General features: G+C 42.9%; 1 protein-coding gene across 2 annotated transcripts; it reads left to right on the plus strand.

Moving 5' to 3' along the window:
- The first annotated feature begins 750 nt into the window (after positions 1-750).
- On the plus strand, positions 751-22,705 carry LOC123232419 (trichoplein keratin filament binding). 2 transcript variants are annotated; one of them, XM_044658856.1, is made up of 14 exons: positions 751-807; positions 1,321-1,405; positions 11,968-12,158; positions 14,299-14,509; positions 15,451-15,507; positions 16,134-16,202; positions 17,233-17,406; positions 18,536-18,648; positions 18,756-18,822; positions 19,309-19,481; positions 20,892-20,973; positions 21,140-21,325; positions 21,443-21,586; positions 22,169-22,705. In XM_044658856.1, the coding sequence occupies exons 3-14, from the start codon at positions 11,968-11,970 to the stop codon at positions 22,199-22,201; spliced, it is 1,500 nt and encodes a 499-aa protein (XP_044514791.1). In that variant the 5' UTR covers positions 751-807; positions 1,321-1,405; the 3' UTR covers positions 22,202-22,705. The 2 variants fall into 2 exon arrangements, with proteins under 2 accessions (XP_044514791.1, XP_044514792.1); XM_044658857.1 differs by lacking the exon at positions 1,321-1,405 and having other exon boundaries at positions 771-807.
- The last annotated feature ends 1,622 nt before the right edge of the window (positions 22,706-24,327 follow it).

Here is a 24,327-nt window from a genome sequence, read left to right on the forward strand (position 1 = left end):
AATTATTTAGTTAAATATTTACTTTAAATTTTTAAAAATTAAAGTATTTAGTTAAATGTTTAATTTAAAATCTTAATTATTTTTTAAATATTTAATTTAAAATTTGTAAATTAAAATTTTTATTTAAATATTTAATGTTTTTAATTTAATTTAAATAGTTAATAAATAATATCTCATGCTTTCTCCACATGGTCTGTTTCAGTTTTGTCCCACTCTTCATGACCCCCTTCGGTGTTTTCTTGGTAGAAATATTGGAATGGTTTCCCATTTCCTTCTCCAGATCATTTGGCAGATGAGGAAGCTGAAGCCAATAGGTTAAATGACATGCCCAGGGTCACACAGCTAGCGTCTGAGTTCAAATTTGAAACTGGAACTTCCCATGCACTGGTCTGGCTCTCTATCCACTGAGCCACCCCAGGTGCCCCATTAATAAATATCTATTAACAATAAAAACAATAAATGTTTGTTGACATACAGACTGAGGTGTAAGGGGAACGTTTTGTGCAAAAGCGCGGAGGCGGGAGATGGAATGTCCCTTAGAGGAAGCACCCAGACCTCTGCCTCACTTCCTTGAGCCCTTTCTTCCTGGCCCCTTTTCCCTGTGCTGCCTCCTCCCGCCAGGGGGCGCTGCGGCACCCGACGCTCTGGTTCACGTCTGTGACTCGGCCAACAGAAACGCGTCCGCGGGAGGTTTGTCCCCAGCCGCCAGCCGTCCTACGTCACCCGTCGCTATGACTACGGCCCGGGGAGCGCGCTACTTGGCGGCTGAAGCTCTGAGGTGGCTGAGGCCACGGGAGGATCGCCGAGGTGAGGGCCGGTGGTTCCGCGGGCCGGGCCTGGGGAGGAAGGGGCACGCGGGGCCTCGAGGAGGAAATCTGGGAGGCGGGCGGATGAAACTGAGGCCCACGAGGGGGTGGGGGAGTGGAAGGCGTTTTACAGACTGGGAAACTGAGTCCTGAGGGCGGGGTGATCTAGGCCAATCCTGGTATTTTACCGACGGGGAAACCGAGGCTCGTAGTGGGGCCGTCGAGGCCCAGCCGGACTTTTTATAGACGGGGACGCTGAGGCCTAGAAAAGTGGTCCAGGAGCGGCACATAGGGCTGGAAAGGGGCTCCGGGCCCAACTCACGGATGGGGAAACTGAGGCTTAGAGAGGGCTTAAGGCGCAGATGAGAGCCCGGGGGCATGCTCGCCCTGACCCTGGCGTCTACTAGGGGAGGAGACCGAGGCCGTGGGGTGGGGGCCGAGCCCTAAGGTTGTGGGGTCGAGGGCGTATGTAGACTGGTACGAGGTGTCCTAACGTCGTCCCCTCGCTTTCCAGGGGAGGAGACTGACAGGAAGCAGCTTGGTCGAGGACCCCCGGGGAGAGCAGAGATGGGACACAGGATAGATACGTGGAGCCCGAGGTAACGCCGCCCCCAGCGGCGCCTGCCCGAGCCTCAGTCTCCTCATCTGTACTAGGGGACGCCGCTGGGGTGGGGCGGGAACCGAGCAGGCGGTGGGAGAAGGGGACCCGGCCCTAAATTATTTATGCGTTTATAGAATATATGCGCTTTGGTGTTCTGCTCATAAAATTCAACCCTTATTATTTTCTATATAACGTTTATATGAGATTTATAAAATTAACTTTTATTAAGTTTTAATTATTTATTGTTTTTGTATATATAACAAGCACATTTATATTATACTCATAAGATTACATTTTTATTAAGCTTTAGTATTTACTTTACATATTAATAAAATTACATTTTTATTAAACGTTAATATGTTTAAAACAAAGAAGCTTATAGTATTCACAAAATTAAAAGTTAAGCTTTAATATTTTACATTTACATATAAAACACATTTATATTCATAAAATTAAATTTTTGTTTAACTTTATTTTTATTTTGTTTACACATAACAAATATTCATAAAATTAACTTTTAATTAAGCTTTAATATTTAATTATTTTGTGTTTACACATGATATAAACACATTACTTATTAAGGTAGATTTTTTATTAAGCTTTAGTATTTTTTATTTTGCATATATGCCTATATATTTATCTTATATTCATAAAATTAAATTTTCTATTAAGTGTTTATTATTTTATGTTTTTACATAGCACATTTATATTATGTTAATAAAATTAAAATTTTAGTAAGTTTTAGTATTTATAACTGTTTACATAAAGCAAATATGTTTATATTATATTCATAAAATTAAATCTTATTAAGCTTTAATGTTTAATAACTCTGTTTCTATGTAATAAAAACATATTTGTAAAATTAAGCTTTAGTATTTTTATTTTTTACATATTATACTATCTTGTTTTATGTAGTATTAAGTTTTAATGTTTTATTTTGTTATAATATAAACATGTTTATAAAATTAAATATTTATCAAACTTTAATAGTATTTTAAAGTTTCTGTGTAATATAAACGTGTTTATATTATATGTATAAAATTAACTACTAATCTTTAATTATTTTGTTTGTATATAAACATACCTGTATTTATAAAATTAATTATTAAGCTTTAATACCTTGAGACATCTAAATACTATAAGCTAACAAAAAATTTTAAAAGGTTCATCATTCAAATTTTAAAAAACATTGATGTATTATTAAAATTCAGCACCTATTGTTGGGTGCTCTGTGGTGCACTGGTGAATTTTTGAACTTCATAAAAACTTTGATCAACTGCTGCTCAGAGGCTAGAAGGATTGCGTGTGCATATATGTATGTCTGTGTGTAATCCTGCCTTAAAGTCCTTCTGACCACTTGGTTTGACTTGGATCCACAACAATTTCAATGGGAAAAAGTCCAGTGTAGAGAGATCAAGGGGGCTGAGGCGGCCCACAGGGACCTTCCTCCACCTGGGCTAAGGAGGAGTTATCCAGAAACTGTTAAAAAGGCCATCCATGCGCAATGATGGTGGGTAGGGGATCTGTTAAAATAAAAAATTCACAACAATTGATTAGAAAAAATTTAAGTAACTAGACTTTCCAATGATATTCCTGTCATTTTGTAGCATATAAAGTTAATAAGGCTTGAACCACACTTGTAAGACTTTGGGGGCACCCTGTAGAAGTGTAGGGCTTGACCTCTGATTTCATTGGTCCAGGGACTCCCGCTAATGGCACAAATCAGCCCCTTTGCCAGAGAAGCAGCAAAGCTAACAGAAAATTGGCTTCAGAACAGAAAGACTTGGTTCAGATTCTCTCTAATCGATAAGGGCTTTGTGATCTTGGGCAACTCCCTTAACATTTCAGTGCTTAAGACAACTCTCTTTGAAATGAAATCTCAAGAGAAAAACAAAAAAAAAATACTAGGTGGTTTGGGAGGGAGAGTACTGACAGTTGGGATCAGGAACCACTGTGTAGAAAGTGATATTTGAGCTGCTCTTCAAGGTACAGGTTAGGAGGGAGGACATTCCAGGCATGTAGAATGGCCAGTGCAAAGCCCTGGAGATGGATTATCTTGTGGAAGTAACAGAAAAAAGCCAGCTTGGTTGCATTGAAAGAGCCAGGGCCGGGTGAGGGGGAATGACATCCAGTGAAGCTGGAGAGGTATTTTGGGGTCCTGAAGAGTTTTTAAGGAGTTTATTTTAGAGACAATTAGGGTGCCGCTGGAGTTTACTGAGTAGGGAGTTGACATGGTTAGAGCCACACTTACTGAAGGTTAACTGTCTTTAAGAACAATCACTTCGAATGGAGAAGGGACTAGAATGGGAAGAGACCAGAAACCGGGAGACTAATTAAGAAACTTTTGCAGTAACTGAGGTGATAGAAAGAGGACCTGAACTCAGGGAGAGGCTGTGTGGAGGGCCAGGTGCCATGGAGGTTGAAATGGCCAGATCTGATAGCTAGTTGATTGGCTTTGTGGAGTGACCCTGAAGTGACAACTCTGGGAGACTGAGAAATGTCAAATAGCCTTTGACAGATAGAGAGGTTTGGAAGAAGATGAGTTTGGAGGTTGAAAGAGATAAAGTTTTCTTTTTGGCCATGTTGAGATATCCCTGGTTCTTCTTGTCCCTCTGGCTCTCCCGTGTTCTATGACCTTGGAAAAAAATCACTTCCTCTTTTGGGGCCTCAGTTTCCTTATCTGTAAAATGAAAGAGTGAGTCTAGATGCCCTCTGAGGGTCTTGAGTGGCTAGATTGATGGCAAACCTATGGCACGTATGTCAGCACTGACACGAGTAGTCATTTTCGATGACACAGGGCCACAGCCGAGGATGAAACATTTGCTGTAGTGTAAATGCTCTGTGCATTATAGATGACAATTCTACCTATATTAATTTACTTTTTTTGATTTATTAAATACAGTTATATATCACAATTATACATTTTTGTTATTTAAGCTATAAATATCACAAAATTATGGTTTTTTTCTCGAAGTGACGCACCACCCAAGTTATGCTCCGGTTTTTGGTGAATTTTGCAACACCAAGCTCAAAAGGTTTCCCATCACTGGGCTAGACATTTGACTCCAGATCTCACACTTCCCACTGTCCTGCAGCTTTGAGCTCTCACCCAGGGTTTGGAATGACTGGCCACTGGTCTAGCGTGCTGTTCTCTTAGGGTCATAGGCTCCAAAGCTGGAAGGGACTTTGGAGACTTTATTAAAGAGGAAACTGAGGCCTAGAGGACAAGTGACTTAACCAAAGTGACAGAAACAGTAACTGGAGGAGCTGAGATTTGAACCTCGGTTCTCTGACTCCAGATTCAATGTTCTGCTCACTATGACATACTGATTCTTCCCTGGACGATCCTGGGCTTGTCAGGTCACTTCTTGTTGGGCCTGGGCTACCTTCTCTATAAAAGATCAGAATTTAGAGCCAATGAGCCTTCCAGGATTCAATAGCTCAGGAGATCCCCAGGGAAGAAGTGCCAAGAATCAGGGCATAACTACATTTTTAAAAAATATTTTGATAACTGCTTCTCAATAAAATTGGTTTCCTTTATGACTCCCAATATATTTTATTTTATGCTTTTAAAAACATTATTCTGAAAAGAGGTCTGAAAACTTCACTTTTTAGTGAAGAATGATTTCCAAAGATGCCCCAGTACCAAAAAGGATAAGAATCTTTGAACTGGAGGGTCTCTAAAGGAGAAGTGTCAGTCCTGGTCAGAATAAGATTAACAAGATAAATAAAAATGCAATGGAACATCGATAATGTTAATTTGTGTTTTCCCTAAATCAAAATGTGGATACAGAGATGATTTCTAATTGAGTTTGTCACCACAGTTCTAAAGTCCCTTCTAGTTTGACATGGAATGTCAGAGCTGGGAAGGATCATTGTCGCACATAATCTCTCCGAGGTGATGATATCTTAAATTAATGTTATAACTAGGTAAATCCAACCAAAAGAATAAAGAAGAAAGAAGTCAAAGAGATAAATAAAATCTTAGATAAGATTGATAAGATAACTATCTGGAAAAAATTGAATGGAATATACCTTTTTTTCGGGGGTACACGGAACCTTTAATACAATCTAGAATCATGCCCTAAGAGTTAAAAAACTACATACCTTCTTACCTAGCAATCCCACTATTAGATTTATTTCCTAAGGTGATCAAGGAAAAAGAAAAGAACCTATATGTTCTCACATTTATAGCAATTCTCTTTGTGGTGGCAAAGAACTGGAAATTGAGAGGATGCCCATCAGTTGGGGAATTGACAAACAAGTTGTGGTATATAATTATGATGGAATACTACTTTGCCATAAGAAATGATGGAACAGGTTAACTTTTTTTTTTTTAATCCTTACCTTCTATCTTAGAATCAATATTTTGTGTTGGTTCAAAGGCAGAAGAGGGGTAAAGGCCAGGCATGGGGGTCAAGTGACTTACCCAGGATCACACAGGTAGGAATTGTCTGAGCACAATAGATAGCGTTCCAGATCTTGAGTCAGATACTTTCTAGCTGTGTGAAGAGAACATTATATACAGCAACACAAATATTGTTTGAAACATCACTTGGGTCTGGCTAATTTTCAGAGAAAGAACTGATAAATTGCTTATTTGCAAAACATAGTTTAAATATACCTCTTATCTTGTCAAATGATGCTGACTAGTTCAGGGAAGGGAGGAAGGGAGATACCTGAGAATTTCAATGTAACAAACGAATACATTTTACAAAGTTAAAAAGTTAACATAGTGTAATGTATTTAATAGTCACTTCTCTTCAGATGTCATTCTCTCGTCTGTAAAAGGAGGAGGCTGAAGGGCTTACACTAGAGGGGCTTGATTTCTTCTGTTCTAATGTGTAATACCAGAGCTGAGTCTCAGGCCTTCTATATTGTATTATGCTGTTATGTTATATCATATCATCACATTGTAGCATGCCTTATGTTACAAGATTGCTTTTGAGGCAGTATGGGTAGTGCAGAGGTGTCAAATTCACTGCCAGTAAAACTTAAGTCATTGGGAAATGTTTAACAAAAGTAAAAATATAACAGAACACAGATGATGTTCATTTGTAGATTTCTAAGACAATCCGCTGCTGGCAGGCCCCCTTTCTCTTTGACTGTGATGCCTCTGGGTTGGTGCAAAGGGTTGACCTTGGCATCGGGAAGACTTGGGTTCAGGTCAGTTTTGTGCTGACACATGCTGAGGCCATTGGCCATTGACTTCTAGTGCTCAGATTCTTTACAGTTCTAAATTAGAAATCTGTTGTTGATGTGCAGCAGAGTAGGCAGTGCCCAGCAATGAATGGGGAGGCACTAGAGAAAGGACAGAAAAGGACATTTAAAAAAAAGTAAAACAAAAAGCACCCCACATCAAGGACATTCTAAGTCTGGACCACAAAAAAGTTTCCCTATATTGATGTAAAGGAAGCTGCAGAGTCAAGTCAGGGGTGCCCGTCCTGTGAATTGTGCCCCGTGTGTCCTGTATATGGATTGTTTGTACTCCACTGCTTTGCATATTGTCTCCCCATTGGCCTGGAAGCTTCTTGAGAGCAGATTTTCTGTCTTTTATTTGCATTTGAATCCCTAGCACATAGGACAGACAGTGTCTTGGATATAGTAGGTACTTTCCAAATGCTTACTAAATTAAAACTGTAATGGACTAGCTGCAGTTGATGGAGGAAGGCCTTTACTTCTTGAAACACAATTTCCTCTTCTGTAAAATAGGGATGGGAGCACTCTCTATGACCTTCCTCTCTAGGGGGCCTGTGAGTAAAGTGGTTTTTTGGAGACCTTAATCAGTCAATCACCAAGTATTTGCTAAACCAAGGAATTCCAGTACAAAGAAGGAAACATTTCCTGCTCCAGAAGATGGGGGAGATCCCAAGGGTATCTAAAATATGCATATAGCACATAGATAAATGCAAATGTATCCAAAGAACTTCAGCCCAAGGTATTTTGGGAGGGAGAGAACCATTGGTTAGGGAAATAACGAAAGTCTTCATGCAGAATTTGGGCCTCAGCCAGGCTGAAGGGCCCTGACGTGGCACCAAGATGGAGTGTCCTGCATGAGGGACAGACAGGGCCGGTGTGGCCAGATTGAAGTTTGTAAAAAGGAGAATAATGTCTGATATGTGACTGGAAGCAGGCTTTAAATGTTTGTTATTGTTTCCGTTGTATATAACTCTGTTATTCCATTTGGGGCTTTCTTGGCAAAGATACTGGAGTGGTTTCTGAAAAGTGACTTGCCCAGGGACACCCAGCTAGTAAATGTCTGAGGCCAGATTTCAATTCATGAAGATGTATGTCTTCCTGACTCCAGATTGGGCTCTATCTTACCACTTAGATACCCTATTATAAAAGCTAGGAGGAATTTATATTTTATCCTAAAAGCATTAGAGAACTACTATCGTCGATTGAGGAGGGAAATCACATAATCACATTTGCATTTCAGTCATTCATTAAGCATTTATTAAGTGCCTACTATGTGCCAGGCTCTCTGCTAAGCTGTGGATACAAAATGAGACAAACCCTGTCCTCAAGGAGCTCACAGTTTAATGGAGGAAAGAGATGCACATGTAGAAACAAGCTGTGTGCCAGATAAATAGAAAAATAACTAAAAGTTGGGGAGGTTGTGGGGGGAGGTTGCGGATATTAGTTAGATAGAGTTAAAAGGGGTTGGGAAAGGTTTCCTTTAGAAGGTGGGTTTTAGCTGGGACTTGAAAGAAGCCAGGGAGGCCAGAAGAAGATAAGAAGGGAGAATGGCATCAGGGTATGGGATATACCAGAGGAGGGAGAGACTTACGGCAGGGAGACCAGGTAGGTGACTGTTGTGATCATCTGGGCTAGAGGTAAGTGGGGTTTGAATCATAGTGGTTACTGCATGAGTGGGGAGAAGGAGCTAAGGGTGAGTGAGCAAGTGAGAATAGTGCTGGTAGCTTGGAAGAATGACAATTAGGAAGGTTTGGAAGGGAGGGAAAGAAAATGAGTTCCATTTTAACCATATTAGGTTTAAGATGTTGCTAAGAGGGGCAGCTCCATGGCCCAGTGGATAGAGAGTCAGCCCTAGAGAAGAGAAATGCAGAGTTCAGATTTGGCCTCATACACTTTCTAGCTGGGTGACCCTGGGCAAGTCATTTATCTTTCATTGTCTAGCCTTTACCGCTCTTTGGAACCAATACACAGTATTGAATCCAAGATGGAAGGTAAGAGTTGTTTTTTGTTTGTTTGTTTTTAAGATGTTGTTGAGACAAGTTCAGCAGGCCAACTGGTGATGGCTGGCCAAAGCTTTGAAGAGAGATTGAGGCTGCATATATAGACCTGAGAGTCGCTGCATGAAGATGACCATTGGGGGTTGATCAAGAAATTATCAAAGGAAAGAGTTAAAGCAGGGGCTTAACCTGGGCTCCGTTGACTCCCCACCCAAAAGACCCATGGATAGATTTGGGGGGTCTTTGAACTTAAAGGAGAAAACAAAGTCCATCTTTATTTTCACTCCAGCTGAAATTAAGCATTTCCCTCAGTTATTTGAAAACATTATTCTAGAAAGTAGTCCATAGATTTTGCCAGAGGGATCTATGACACACAAAAGGTTAAGAAGTCTTGATGTATAGGGAGAAAAGAAGGGGAGCCTAGAGAAGAACTTTGGGGAACCCTCGGGGCAGTGAAGGAGACTGAGAAAGAGTCATCAGATGGATGAGAGGCAAACAAGGAGAGAGCAGTGTCGTGAAAATCCAGAGAGGAGAGAGTGTCTGGGAAGAGAGGGGTGGTCAGGAAGGACAGTGACTGAGAGCATCAGATTTGGGTCAGTGAGTGATGAGGCAGGAGGCTGTACTGCAAAAGGTTCCAAAGAGAGTGAAAAGACAGGAAATGGGCAGCAAGTAGAGACAGCTTTTTCAGGGAGTTTGGCTGGCAGGGAGATTGAGGGAGTGGTAGGATCTTCTGATGATCTCTAAAGCACCTTTGAAAACAAAAGGGAGCAAATCAGTTGATAGAAGATGGGGGGGGGGGGGGTCCAGGAAGGGGGATGATTGATGATGTAATCTGCTAAAGAAGAAAGGGTGGGGCACGATGGCATGGGATTTAGAGATGAAGCCACTGGGAGGAGGAGCCCAGGTCAGTTTTCTTAGTAGCAGTAGGCAAGTCCTCAGCTGAGCCAGAGAAGAGAAGGAAAATGTGAGGAAAGGTTAAACAGACCTCTCTGGGAGCAAGCTAAGGAACCAATTAAGAAGGAATGAAAGGACTGCCAGCTTCCTGCAGGGAGGGCCTTCTTGAGGTTGGATCACTTGAATCTGTAACGTGCCCAGCCATAGTGAGGCTTGTAAGACTTCCTTCAGCTGCTCTCAGAGAGGAGCAGAAGGAGCAGGTGGGGATGGTCCAGGGTTCTGGTTTGGCAAGAGAAGAGCACCACACAGATGGGAATGGTTATGCTGCTTCTAGGCCTGGCTTTGCCGCTCACTCACTGATGCTAAATGAGGCACGGACCCTTTTTTGGCTTTTAATTCTCATCTGTAGAACGAGGGATTAAATCACAGAGCAGGCCCCTTCAGGTTCTAAAATAGTCTGATTTGAAAAAGCACATACTGGGAGGAGTAGGGGAATGTTCACCTTCATTTGCATGCTGCACTTTGGTTCATTAGAAAGAAGTGATGATCCTTGAACAAAATATAGAAAGCTCTATAAATAGTTGAGGCCATTTTAGCAGCAGCACAGAAAAATTGACTCTCACTTCTGAGAAATGGGTGAGAACTAGCCTGGGAATTTGGACAGATTCCAAGTCAGGGGACAGCACTTAGATGAATAAACACAGAATGTTATGGCTGATATAGACTTTAGGCTTCACCTAGTCCAGTCTCCTTTAAATAGATAGGAAATTGAGATCCTAGAGAGGGAAACGGGCTTGTCCAAGGTCACATGAGTAGTAAGCAGCCTCTATTCAAAGCCAGATCTCTTCCCCATGTCTCTTCCAGCCTGTTTAGAAGGTCAAGGGGTCAACCCCCCTGACTCTTCCTCTTCCCCAGGAGATGGTATTTTGACCTGTCCTCCCCTTACAACATGAGGCTATGGGAGAGAGACAGGGACAGAGAGAGAAAAAGATAATAGCATTTATTATCCATCTAAATTCTAGGCACTTTTGCCAAATCCTAGGAATACAAATGTATACTCAAGGTTCAAGGAGCTTGCATTCTAGTGAGAAGACAACTCAGAAAGGAAAGTTGGAAATTGTAGGGGTGGCAGGAGGAAAAGATACTAATTAGAGTGTCAGGCAAGGAAACTAGTGAGGAGGAGTCAGGAGGAAAGGCAGCCAAGAATGAAGAGAAACATAGCTAGGGCCCCTCAAGAGATGATGCGCTTCCCCCGAGTCACTGACAAGAGTGGAGTGTAGGGTAGACGTTTCTTCAGGCAAGAAAGGAGGGGGTCTCTGACATACTGACTGTGTCAGTATTACCTTAAAGTCCCTCAGAGCTTTCGTTCAATCAGCTTTCTTCCAAAAGAAAGAACTTGACAGACCAAGCCCTAAAGCAGTGATGGTGAACCTTTTAGAGATGAAGAGCCGGGCCTTGCCCCCACCCCACCCCTTAGACTGAATGCTGTGCCTGCCCCCCAGATACCATGTGCTGTGTCCCTCTCCCCGCTCCAAATGCTGGGTGTGCCCTGCCCCCCCTTACCTCACATAGGGAAGAGAGAAAGTGCTCCCATTGGGCTGCTGGGCAGAGAGTGGTGGGTGATGTGAACAAATGTAGGCATGGAGGAGAGGGAAAAGGGAGCAGCTCCACCCGGTCTGCCTTTCTAGTAACAAACTCTGGAGGTGGGGAGGGAGGGTGGCCAAGTGCCCACAGAGAGTGCTCTGCATGCCATCTTTGGCACCCATGCCATAGGTTCTCCATCACTGCCCTCAAGAATTTCTGCCATTGTCCAGTCCATCTACACTTGGACAAGTATTCCCTCAGCAGCATCCCTAATGCTCTGCCTTCCATTTTGCTTGACATCATCTAGTGAGATATTGCCACTACCTCCTGAGAGGACCATTTGCACTTTTGGAGAGCTCTCATGGCTGAGACATTTTTGCCTTTACATTGAACCAAAGCTTGCCTATTTTGTAACATAATTCTACCCTCTGGGGCTGAGCAGAACAGGACTGAGCCCTCTTCCATCTAGATCCTCTCAGATACTTGAAGATGGCTCTCAGGATCCCCGTTTTGCTCCTCTTTTTCAAGCTAAGCATCATCAGTTGCTCATGTGGCACGGTCCCATGGACCATCTATACGTTGGAGCAATGCCCTCTTGCAGACATTTTCTAGCTCGTCAATGCCCTTCCTAAAATGGGGCACTTGGAGTTGAGTATGGAATGGTCAGGTCCTAGGACTCTGGAAGTGTCACCTTCCTCCTGCTCTGCCCGAGGCCTGAGAGCACAACGACTTTTGGGGCTGCTGTGTCGTACTCATTTCCTCTCAAGTTAAACCATCCAAATCTTTTGATCTCCTATTTCCTTTGGCTGGACAAGACTTAAGTGGCAAGCATAGGGTCAGGCCTGCAGCAATTAATTCCCTCCTCTCAATTGTCCTTGTTGCCCAGATGGCATTACCTACCATTCCTTCCTCCTGGCCGACTCGCAACAGACTGCTAGAAAGGCAAATTGTGAATCACCGAGAACAGGAAGCCCGGTTTCGGCAGCAGTGGGATACCAACAGTCGCTATTTCAAAGATTTCGACGTCTGGAGCTCTAAACAGGCCCAGTGGACCTCAAGAAAATGCTACCAGCAGAGGTAATCATGGGTGGCTTTCTGGCCTGGTAGAAATACTGTGGTCACAAGATACTTGGGTTAGACGTTCTAAGGGTAGGTCTCCTTTTCTAGAGCAGTGACCTCCAAACTGTTTTTATTGTACTCCCCATCAGAAACACCTCAATGTAGGTATATGTGATTATTAATAAATTCTACACATGAGCTGTTGTACTACCACCTGTTCATTTTGAAGTGTACACAAAAGGAATTGAAATAATGAAATAAAGAGCATTTCAGAATCATTTTATCAGTGGAACAGAAAACCTTTTGTTCTCACTAGTTAACAATCAGTTGTCCTTACTATTAATAATAATTTTTAGTGGGAACAGTTTTTTGCCTGTGCTTCACTTCTTAAAAATCTTGGTTTGTCTAATCCAAGCAGAGGCCTGTCATGACCTTAGAGGACTAATGATGAAACATACCTCCTACTTCTTGGCAAAGATGATGGACGTAAGGTGCCTGATGAGATACACATTCTTCAACATTACTAATGCCAACCATTTGTTAGAAGGAGGAGCTTCTAGTTAAGAGGAAGTTAAGAGGCAGTAATAGAGATCCAAAGAGAGCATCAATAAAATGTCTTTTAAAATCCACAGAAGAAAACAAAAAGACACTAATAGCAATTGAGTTACTTCTGGACTAAATTTAATATATAATCTTTAAAAAAAACCTACATAGCAGAAGTTCACAATTTCTTACTACAGTCCTCCTGTGTTTGTAAATTTAAACATTTCTGTTGATTTTTACTGTTCACAATAAAAAAATTAAAACGAATTTCTAAAAAAGTTTGGTTTTAACGCTTTGTGATTCTGCAACTTGAAAGTCTGGTTCTAGGTCCACTTCATTCTGTCATTTGATTATAATGGTTATCCTTGCTAAAATACACACAGATCCAAATGGAGGAAGAAGGATGCAGCGTGGCCTGGAGTTCAAAAGGTTTACATTCCAGTTCTGCCTCTGACATTCCCTGGGTGAACTTGGACAAGCCCTTTGCCTCCCCCAGCCTCAGTTTCTTCAGCTATTAAAATGAAGGGGTTGGACTAGTTGACCCCTGAGGACCCTTCCCACTTTTGGTCTAAGACCTAGACTGTACATTCTTGGCTATGCTGATGAAACCAGAATACCCATTTTGTAATCCCATCCACCAGTTATGTAGAGGGTTTTGTTGTAATTCAGCTAGTAAATTTCCATATTTGCTGATACCCATCATGGCAAACTAATCAGAAGGTGTCACATTTTAACAAATGGGTTCAAACCAACTGAAATCATTTGGATGATTCTTAAACGGGTTAGAAAATTCTATTTCCAAGTTTAAATGAGCAGGCACATTTTTACAGGCAACACAATTTCCAGCAACAAAAGCCTAGTTTTCAAATGTCTTGTGATCATGATAACTTTGTATTACCATTAGTTACTATCTTAAAGACATAGCAGACGTACTCAGTGTGGAGTTCATTGTTAATGATAATGGATATAAATATTTCAAATAATCTTGATAATTTCCAAGTTTTTCTGGCTGACCTCGGTCAGATCTGATTAGATTGTCACTGTGTTTGCCTTGCAATATGGCTGATCAGCCATGCTAGGAGCAGGAAGTATTAGCTCAACCATTTTCTAATTTTGATTATGTTTACATTATTTGTATTATCCTCAGTCAGTCTTCTTTGCAAACGTTTTTAAAAATCATGTATTCATTTTGTGAGTTAGTTTTTTGAGTTAGTGATTTAATGTCTTAAAATTATATAATATAATCTTTAAATCCATTTGACTGTTAACCTGCTAACTAATATATCTGAAGATGTGATCAGCAAATGAACCTGTGAGGATGTTGCTGCCACCCTATTTGCATTCATGAAATTCCTCCTTTTCCCTGATGGTGTCCCATGAATGTAATATATGTGATATCTGACATGGAATGCCAAGGGAATGCACCAGGATCATTAATGATGTGAATTTATTTCTCTTTTTTGAAAAATTAAGAATAAAAGTCATATTTTCTTCCTGTACCCGTTGGACCATCTGGAGCATTCCCTGGGGGCTATTTACCTCATTTTGGAGGCCCCAGTTCTAGAAAAGTTTGCACGATTGTATTGTTAATCCTTATGATCTTTTTCTTGAGCAGTATGCAAGCGTATGAAGAGCAGAAACTAAGGGAGGAAAAGAAAAAGAATTTGACAGAAAGACAGAGACGGCTCTTTAAACTCCTGGCAGAGGAGAAGAGTCAGTTTGCCGAGGAATTGAAACAGAAGAGGCAAGACTTAGCTTCGAGAGAGAAAGATGTGAGAGAAAGAAGCGAAAAATTGAAGTCTGCCAGAGAACAAGAAAGGAAAATGGTACTTTGTGGGAGACAAGATGGGCTGGGGGTAGGTGGGCACTCACTTACTTAATGGCCACGTAATGAACAAGGCCAACTCCTGGGCCTTGACTTCCAGATTTTTCTAGAGCCAAGCAAAGTGTTCATAGTAATATCCACTTTACATGATTACATATAGACTAATTCTTCTATATTCCATTTCCAGTGGCCCCACCCCCCACTCCCATGATGGTATTCCATGGTGATTCGCTAGCCCAGGTTTTTTTTACTTCCTATTAAGTACTTTGAAAGGCTACTTCCTTTTTTATTTTTTTTTAAACCCTTTCCTTCCATCTTAGATTGGATCCAGGGTTTCCAAGAACAATAAGAGGGGTTAACTTAGAAAGTGTTGGAGGCCAAATTTGAACCCAAGACCTCCCATCTCTGGGCCTGGCTTTTAATCCACTGAGCCACCTAGCTCCCCCCTTGAAAAGACTTCTTTCTGGGGCAGCTGGTAGCTCAGTGGATGGAGAGCCAGGCCTAGAGACGAGAGGTCCTGGGTTCAAATCTGGCCTCAGACACTTCCCAGCTGTGTGACCCTGGGCAGGTCACTTGACCCCCATTGCCCACCCTTACCACTCTTCCACCTAGGAGCCAATACACAGAAGTTAAGGGTTTAAAAAAAAATACTTCTTTCTAAATGGAAAAGGGCATCTGAGTTCTGCTAAACTTCTAGCCCACCATTCTTCATGACTATGAATAGGCCCTTTCATCAATGCTAATAAAATCTGCACTGGTAGCTAGGTGTCATAGCTTCCAGAGCAGAATGAGGGAAATAGGATATATGGTTAAAGTATGATTGCAGCAGCAAAAATGTGAGCTGGAGATCTTTCCCCAATCTGCCCTCAGTTTAACTAATGTCTGTTAGTTTCCTGAAATTTGAGAAAATGCCACATCTCATTTTTGGTACGTTGTTCACAGGTTGCCGAACAGCTTCTCTATGAACACTGGAAAAAGTCAGACCCAAGATTTCGACAGGTAAATGCTGAGGGATCATTTCATTCTCCTTTCTGAGCAGACAAACTCATTGGGCCAGAATTATTCTAATTTCTCTCTCTCTTGCTGGTTTGATTCAAGGAGCAGCATTTTTGCCATTGGAATAGTATTTGCCTCCAAAAAATGGTGTTGGAACGAATTTTGTTTTTGCTACCTAAATGAATTAAGTTTCATTTGCATCTGAATTGATTGGTGTTATGCACATTTGCAGTTATAGAATGATAGACTTGAAGTCTCTGTTTTTGGACTATTTTCTCATCTATTCATTTATTATTTTAGGCTCTCCATATTGGAAGGGGCCCTCGGGCCATCTGCTCTAAATCTGTACCCAGTGAATAATTACTTTTTTCAAAATCTCTGACAAGTAATCCCCAGGCCTCTTCTTGAGGCTGTAAGAAATCATGACCTCCAAAGCAGCCCAGACCTTGTTTCTAGTCACTTGGTACCTAGCTTTTCTGGTTTCTGGAGCTCTTGCCTTCAGGAAGACCCTCTTTCTTGGCAAGGAAATCACTCCCAAAAGGACCCTATCAGTCACCATGGAGAGCCCATGCTTTGGCCTCTGCTAAGGGGCTGGTCTCTGACATCTCACTGTTCCCTCCTTCCTTCAGATTGAATCAGATCTTCACAAGAAACATGTGATAGACTCCTGGGAAACCCAGCTGTCTGAAAGAAAACAGGTATGGAGGGTTGAGTTAGCAGCCAGCCCGGGTCAGGGTCTTTTCATAGCAGTGTTTCTGCTTTAAATGCACCTGAACTTTTAAGGTTAATACAGATCCCTTTGAGGGGGCAGGAGCCCTTCAGTTCACTAAATGGACTTTCCATTCCTCTTCAAAGTGGCTGTAGGGTCGGGACAGACCAAGGTTCCAAACTGACTTCCCTCACCTCTCAAAGCCTCAGTTCCCTCCCCTGTAAAAAGATAATTAGATGAAGCCCCTAACTCACCAGGTGTGAGGGTCCCATGAGTGGGGACAATTGGAAAGCCCCTCACAAAAAACCTTCAGGCACCAGGGTCTGCATCAGACCACGATGAGTCAGGGGTCTATAGATCATACCAGAGACCATGGTATTTGGAGATACCAGGCCACGGAGTGTTTGGGAGTGATGCAACTCTTCGCTGCCAAAAGTGGCATGTTCTCGGGCTCAGAAGTCTCAGGGCAAAAAAGAGCCCTCACACAGTTTCTGACTCATCTCTTCTTGTACAGTGATGAGAATAATGTACATTTAAGCTCTACAGAGTGCTTTCCTCACAACAGCCCCAGGAGGAAGGTAGTGAAAGTAGCGTTCTCCCTATTTGACAAGTGAGGAAATTGAGGCCAAGAAGTAGAGGCTTCATTAGGAAGGGGCCAAGATGGGCCTTGGACCTTGGCTTTCCTGTTCTTTCTTTTCCCTGAGTGCTCTGCTTCAGATGAGGAAGCCATTTCCCAAAGCGATTCAGTGACCTGCCCAAAGGAGACAGGCCGTAAGGAGCAGATTCACACCCAGGTCCTCTGATGCCACTGGCTCTTCCCTTTGATGAAGTCACATCAGCTGCTTTGCAAGTCTTCTCCTAGAGTAGCCACTCCATTCTCCATCTGCACACACTGTTAGCGTTGGGGATGAGGCTACATTCTCGGGTGCAGTTTGGACTCTGCTCTGTAGGAGTTTGCTAGAGCCCCTCCTCGGCCCCCACCTGACTCATAGTTTTGCTTGTTCATTTGATTCACTCAGCAAGAGACAGCCAACAAGGAAGAACAAAGACGGTTCGAAAACCAATACGAAATTGCCAGAAGGGAAGCCTTAGAACGGATGAAACAGGAAGAGGAAAAGAGACACCTGGAGGGCAGGCAGCAGGCAGAGGCTTTGCTCCAACAAATGGAAGAGCTCAAACTGAAGGAAATGGAGGTAAAAGGGGCAGAGCGGCTGAAACTCCTTTGCTGCCCCTGACAATATGTGGGTGCCCCCTCTATCCCCAGAGTGCCTTGTTGCACATCTGAGGGGGAGGCCTTTAACCTGTGACCTTTCACCTGGATCTGAACCTCTGGGAACAAGTATCCATATACATAGACGCATACATGCTTGATTTCTTTCATTTTCTGCAATTTTATTGAAGGCAGTGAGAGGTCTCTTTCTGTTAATACTGATCACAAACCCTCCATGTCAATAGTGGATGGTCTTTGACAGTTGCTGTAGTCAGAAATTAGTGTTTTTATGGCCCTCTGCTAATGCCCCTTTCTGAGCTGAGCCAAGCTGGTCCTCAGACCACAGACGTACATTGGCTGCTGGGTCCAGATCCAAAGCTTTTTCAGATTGATTGAACATTCCTGAAATTATGTTCACTGGCCTGACCTTCAGGAGTCCTGGGTTATCTCTGGGCTCTGATGGAAGTACTGGTCAAAACACGGATCCTTGAAGTCTAAGTCATTTTTAAACATGGATGCATGTGTCTGTATCATACAACCTTATGTCTCATTCTAGTCTTGTACCCATATTCAGCCTTTATTTGGATCATCACAGTATTTCTATTCCTTTGTTTTAGACACACACACACAGAGTTTTGTGAGCTCCTGGAACATAAATGAAATATAGCTAATAGAAAATTCCTTAGAAACCTGCTATTAGAGTCTCTCACCATCCTTGAATTCCCAAGTGATTGCTATGCAGACCTCATGTGTTCTGATTTTTCTCAGCATTGGTCATGAGATCCGTGAAGGCCAAGAGAAGGTTATAGGGTTAGGGTTCATAATCTTTCCTTCAGGACCTGGAAGTAATGTGAAGCAAGAGCCTCGGTATCTCTGATTCTCATGTTGACGAGAACTCTGAATGGGAAACTTTATGTGTCTGGGTGGAGAGAAGAGGCCAGAGCCCCTTCGATTCAGAGATTCCCCGACTGCTCTGGCCCTTCACTGGGTTTTCCCTGCCCTTAGTGAATGATCCTGGTGGGCCAAGACCAGATGAAGTGGCTTTTGATGTTTGCTAACATCTGAGCTTTTCCAAGAGGGAAATAGCACTCACACTTCTATTATGACAACAGGCAACAAAACTGAAGAAAGAACAAGAAAATTTGCTGAAGCAGCAGTGGGAGCTTGGCTTATTGGAGGAGGAAAGAAAGAATATGGAGGAATACAGGAAGAAAGCTGAACTCGGGTACGTCCCTTTTTCCTGATACCAGGAATAGTTCAATGTGGATTTTCCCCAGAACATCCAGCCAATTTGGCCAAACAGGTCCTAAGCCACTCTGCTTTCATTCTCAGGCGCTTTTTGAGACACCAGTATAACGCCCAGCTGAACAGACGTGCCCAGCAAATCCGAGAGGAGCTGGTAAGAGAAGACCCATGATCCTCCATGATCCCTGTTTCTCTACATGAGGGTGCCAGGATTGTCATGTGACACCCCGGGACCCTGATCAGAAGGGAGCAGGGTGTGGGGAAGAGCTTCCCTTTAGTGCAGCAGAGCCAACTGCCCCCAAGGGCTCTTCATTTGTTTATTTATTAATAATTGAGTGGAGCTGGCCACTAGGTGACTCAGGGGATTGAGAGTTAGGCCTGGAGATGGAAGGTCCTGGCCTCAGACACTTCCTAGCTGTGACTTTGGGCAAGTCACTTAACCCCCACTACCTAGCCCTTACCACTTTTCTGCCTTGGAAACAATATTGATCGAAGTATTGATTGTAAGACAGAAGGTGAGGATTTAAAAAAAATGTGTGTGCAGCACTATGCTAGGCACACCAGGCTATACAAAGACAGCTAAGACTCAGACATTGTCCCTATGAGTCTGAGGTCTGAAACCCCTCATGGCTCTCCTCAGGAGGCAGACAAGCGGATCCTCTTGGCCCTCCTGGAGAAGGAAGATGAGGAGCAGCGCCGTGATTCAGCCCGGCGGGAACGAGCAGCTGCAGATGCTGCCTGGATGAAGCAGGTCATCGAGGACCAATTAAAGATCGAGAAAGCTCGAGGGGCCGAGCTACAAGTGTTGTACAGGTGCAGGCAGCTCTTTCCCTTGTTCTTTGGTTTTTAAGTATATTTAAATCCCTGGGATCAGAGAGGGAAACTCCCACCCCAGGCTGGCTGGGCTGTCCATTCTTCCTGCAGGGACTTCTCCAGAATGAGATCTCCAGCAGCTTAGTTAGAAATCACATCGAGAGATCTGTGCATTGCAAAAGTTCATCTCTGATTTCTACTGTCATTTGCCAAACCTTCATTTTAATCTTCATGATGTCTCTCGGATCCATCCCCTCCTCTCCTCTGACACTGTCCCCACTCTGGAGCAAGCCCTCACACCTGTACTGTTGTCTGCCTCAGTCTCTCCCCATTCTAGTCCTTCCTGCATTCTGCCACCAAAACGAGTATCCTACAACACAAGTCTGACTGTGTCACCCCAGTATGCACTAAACTCCCTCTTACCTCCAGAATCAAATATAAAATCCTGTTTCATGGTCAAAGCCCTGCCTAACCTAGCCCAGCTTGCCTTCCAACCTTTCCAGCCTTCTTAGCTCTTATTTTCCTCCAGCTACTCTTTGATCCAGGGGCCCTGGCCCTCTTGGCTCTTCTTCCCACAAGACCCACCAGCTCTCACTTCTGACCTTCCCACTGGCTGCCATACCTGAAACATTCTTCCTCCCGTCTTCTTTCAGATCCCGCCTCCTACAGGAAGTCTTTCCTGATCTCCCTTAATGCTCATGCCTTCCCTCTGTTGATTATCTCCTATGTATATGTTTGCATGCATGTTGTCTGCCCTGATCAAACTGTGAGCTCCTCATGGGTGGGCACTGTTTGCCTTTCTTCCCATCTCCAGTGCTTAGCACAGTGCCTAGCACACAGTGGACCCTGCTTAATTCTTAATTTCAGATTATTTAAAGGAGAAGTCTGCCCAGTGTGCTAGAAGAGCAGGAGACTCAGATTCAGAAGATCTGAGTTTGAATTATGGCTTCACTATTTTCAAGCCATGTGACTTTAGACAAGACTTAACTTCCTTAGTCTTAGTTTCCTTGTCTTTAGAATCAGGATAGTAATAACAGCTTGTATTACCTGCTTCACAGGTTGTTATTAGAAAAGCACTCTGCACAATGGGAAATCCTATGGAAAATTTAACTCTCCTAAAGGGAATCCTTTGTGACAAGTTGCTGATTATGAATACTTATTATAGATGGAACTAGCACCTAAGGCTTGTACCAGAGGCTCTGACCTCTTTTGAGAAGCCAGGTATAGAGGAAGAAGGTTTTCTTGTAGTTTTAGCCTTTGAATATTTGATTTAGAATATTTGAAGATGAAGTCAATTTTGTGGGCCTAGGAATAAAACAGATCCCAGGGACAATGCTGTTTGAACCAGTTTGTTCTGTGTTTGGGTAGAATTGGTGCTGATGTGTATGCCTACATTTTCTTTTTCTCCAGGGAAGAGGCTAAACAGATGTGGGAGAAGAGAGAGGCAGAGTGGGAGAGAGAGAGGCAAGCACGAGACCGACTGATGAAAGAGGTAGGGAGGACGTCCACTGCCATCTGCCAGGATAGGAATCACCCATCTCCTAGCCTTCTGGTGGCTGAATTTCTTTTCCTCCATTTCTCTGGAATCAGAGTCTTGTTCATTGAACCGAAGGCTACAGATTATTCTTCCTTCTTCCCCTCCTTTTGTCCCAGAACAGGTTCTTACAGAGAGACAACATCAACTCAAAGAAAAGATTGAACTAAATCGGCGTGCTCAAGAGGAAGCCTTGAAGTACAGGGAACATCTTATTCGAGGTCTGGAGGAGGCGAAAGAGGAGACCCGGAGAGAAAGAGCCGAGGAGGCAGACTTGAAAACTGCTCGTAAACGGGAGCTGGAGGCACAGGTAAACTGTGGCCAGAGTCTAGGGCCATGCTGGGAGCTTCCTGCCTCCTGGGTCTGATCTCCCAAGGTGCAGGGAAGCCTTGCTGGGAGCCTGACCAGCATCTTTCTTGGTGCCCAGGTCGCAGAGCGCCATCTTCAAGACAAGGAAGAGCTGGAACAACAGAGAAAGGCGGATGAAGAGGCCTGGCTCGCAGACCAGCTAGCAGAGAAACTCGTCCAGCAGGAGGCAAACCTAATGACTAAGCGCGGCTATCAGTCAAAGGTATGCTACCTAGCCATTCCAGCAGGGGATACCAGGCTCAAGGGCTCCCCGAGCACAGTTCAGTTCAGCCAATGCTTTTTTTTTTTTTTTTTTTCATTTCTTTCTTAAACCCTTACCTTTGGCCTGAGATTTGCTACTGAGTATTAGCCCCAAGGCAGAAGAGCAAGAAGGACTGGGCAGTGGGGGGGAGGGGGGGTCAAGTGAATTGCCCAAGATCAGAGCATTTTCAATGTCTGCTAGGTGGAAGGGACTATTTCCTTTGCACTATGTGCCTTTCTCCTTAATGCCACATTAATCCTCAAGTCGAGCCTAATCTGTCTCTTTGCAACTTCCACCCATTGTTCCTAGTTTTCTTCTCTGGCGTCAAGGAAAACTGAGCTAAACTCTTTCCCATGGCAAACCTTCAGATGATTATAATAACCCTCCACCCCGCTTCCATCCCAGTCTTCTCTGTAATCTAAACCTTCCCACTTCCTTCCTGTAGCATGATCTCAAACCCCTTCACTATCCTGGATGTATTCTCTAATGCCCAAGAGAGAACAGGTATGATGCTCAGTAGTGTTTCTGCTCTCTCTCTTCCAGCCTTATGGTCGTCCCAAAATTGCCTGGAACTGAACCTGGATGCCCAGCAAGCACTTTAGCCCGAGGACACTGAGGCGTAGGTTATGTTGCTAATGAACCTGATCAGGTATTCCGGGAATTCAAAATAAACATTATATTATGCTCACCCCTTCCGAAAGGTTCGCCATAGCGCTACTCAGTGAGTTGAAAGGGGACAGGACTAGGCTAGACCTTAAGGGGCCGGGGTCATGTGGAGACAGGCCACCGTAAAACTTAGGCCTTTTCAGTTGGAAAAGTGTAATATGGGTAAGCACTTAGAATGTTTTCAAATAGCCTTCTATTTAACTTTATTTAGAAATAGCATAAAATTCTTAATTATTAAGTGTTGGGAGTTGGACCCTTCAGGAAGAATTTTGATGTGAACTATAAGTTAATAGAACACATGAGACATGATGCATCTTTCCTCTTGGCTCCAGCTCTAATAAATGTTATGGTTAGTGATATTGTCAACCTGTTGTTTAAATATATTTATTTATTAGAGATATTATTCAATAAATTTTTTTTAATGAACAGTCTTTCACCTCATGTATTCTGTTACCAATAATAGACTAAGGGTCTTTGCACAGTTTACTACAGTTGCTCAATTTAAATCTCTTGTAAGTCACTAAAGTATTGACTATATTAAGTATCTACTTTTCCAGTGGTCAGAGTTTCTACTGGAAAAGAAATGAATGCAATTACATCAAAAAAGGGTGAGAACCTCAAAATGAGAGCTTTGAAACATTGGGACATTTTACCTGTGGAATAAGGTGAAACTAGCCAGACACATCACATGTGACAAGAACCCAAGAAAATGAAAATGAACTGTTACATGCTAACCCCAGCCCATAAGATGTTTTGATCCATTCTCTGTAGCGTGTATAACTGGAATTAAGTCCTTTTTACCTAAAAATAGGATGGTGGCCCAAAGACTTAGATGTGGGTCTTTTGGAGGAAATGATGGGGATGACTTGACTTATGTGTCCAAGAATGGGATTTGTATTTCTGTATCTCCAGTAATTGGAATGGCACCTGACCGGAGCTGGAGTGTACCCCAAAAAGGTCAGCAAAGGATGCATTTACAAGGGATCTTGAAAGCCTAATCAAAAGGCCTTTAAGCTGAAAAAGAAAAGAGAGGTTTAAAAAATGGCCTCCATACATGTACCAAACTGCGTACCAAAAGCAAAAGTTTTGTGTAGGACCCAAATATCAGCAGGAGGCAAAAATCCAAGAAAGAAGCCAGCAATAAAGCCCATGGCCTCAGGTATCTACAGAGGAACAATAACAAGCAAGGTGACATAGACATAGACCTTGTCTCAGCTTTCCAGGAGTGAGGCACACGAGCAAAATATAGATCTGGAACAGAGTAACTCATCCCAAAGGAAGAGGATGGAGAGCACGGAAAGAAAGGTGGGATAGCATATGTGTATTTTCATAAAGAATTCCCGGTGGAGAGAAGGACACAAATGGAAGGGAGAGAAAAGGAAGTCCAGGAGCCAGCAGGGGGAAATATAGAGGGGAACATTTGGGTAAAGATCCATCATTGTAAGTACTTTTTAGGTACCTACTTTCAGGCATCACACTAGGCACTAAGGAGATAAGTGTGAAGATTGAAATCAATCCTCCCAAGAAGTTTACTTTCTATTGGAGAGACAGCTAGTACCTAGAAAATTATTCGCAGCACAAATATAAAGTTAATTCAAAGTAGTTAAATGAAAAGTAGTTTGGAAGAGAGGACACTAGCAGTTGAGATCAAGAAAAGATTCTTGGAGAAGGTCATAGTTGTGCTGTCTTGAAGAAAATGAGGGACTCTGAGGGGGAGATAAGGAGGTAGGGTATTTAAGGCATGGGAACAGCCAGTACAAAGGCTTAGAGATATGAGTTGAGTGCCCTGTATGAATCAAAGGCCAGTTTGGCTTGGAAATTCTAATAGTATTCAATAGGGCTGGATAGGATTAGGGCCAGTCTGTATAGGGCTTTAAAAGCAAAATAGAGGAATTTATATTTGATCCTAGAGCCAATAGAAGCCTCTGGAGCTGGTTGAAAATAAACAACTTGAAGATGTAGAAGAAGGCAGTACAGAGAGCTACTCCACCAAAATGCCAAGTAGATCTAGAAAATGCAAAACAGATGGAAGCCTA

This window comes from Gracilinanus agilis, chromosome 1 (assembly GCF_016433145.1).
Source record: "Gracilinanus agilis isolate LMUSP501 chromosome 1, AgileGrace, whole genome shotgun sequence".
NCBI lineage: Eukaryota > Metazoa > Chordata > Mammalia > Didelphimorphia > Didelphidae > Gracilinanus > Gracilinanus agilis.

Excerpts from the sequence above, each read along its gene's own strand:
- LOC123232419 (XM_044658856.1), top strand. The coding sequence starts at position 11,968 with ATGGCATTACCTACCATTCCTTCCTCCTGGCCGACTCGCAACAGACTG. Across the intron at positions 12,159-14,298 it reads AGAAAATGCTACCAGCAGAG|TATGCAAGCGTATGAAGAGC; the intron begins GTAATCATGGGT and ends TTTCTTGAGCAG. Across the intron at positions 20,974-21,139 it reads GAGACCGACTGATGAAAGAG|GTTCTTACAGAGAGACAACA; the intron begins GTAGGGAGGACG and ends GTCCCAGAACAG.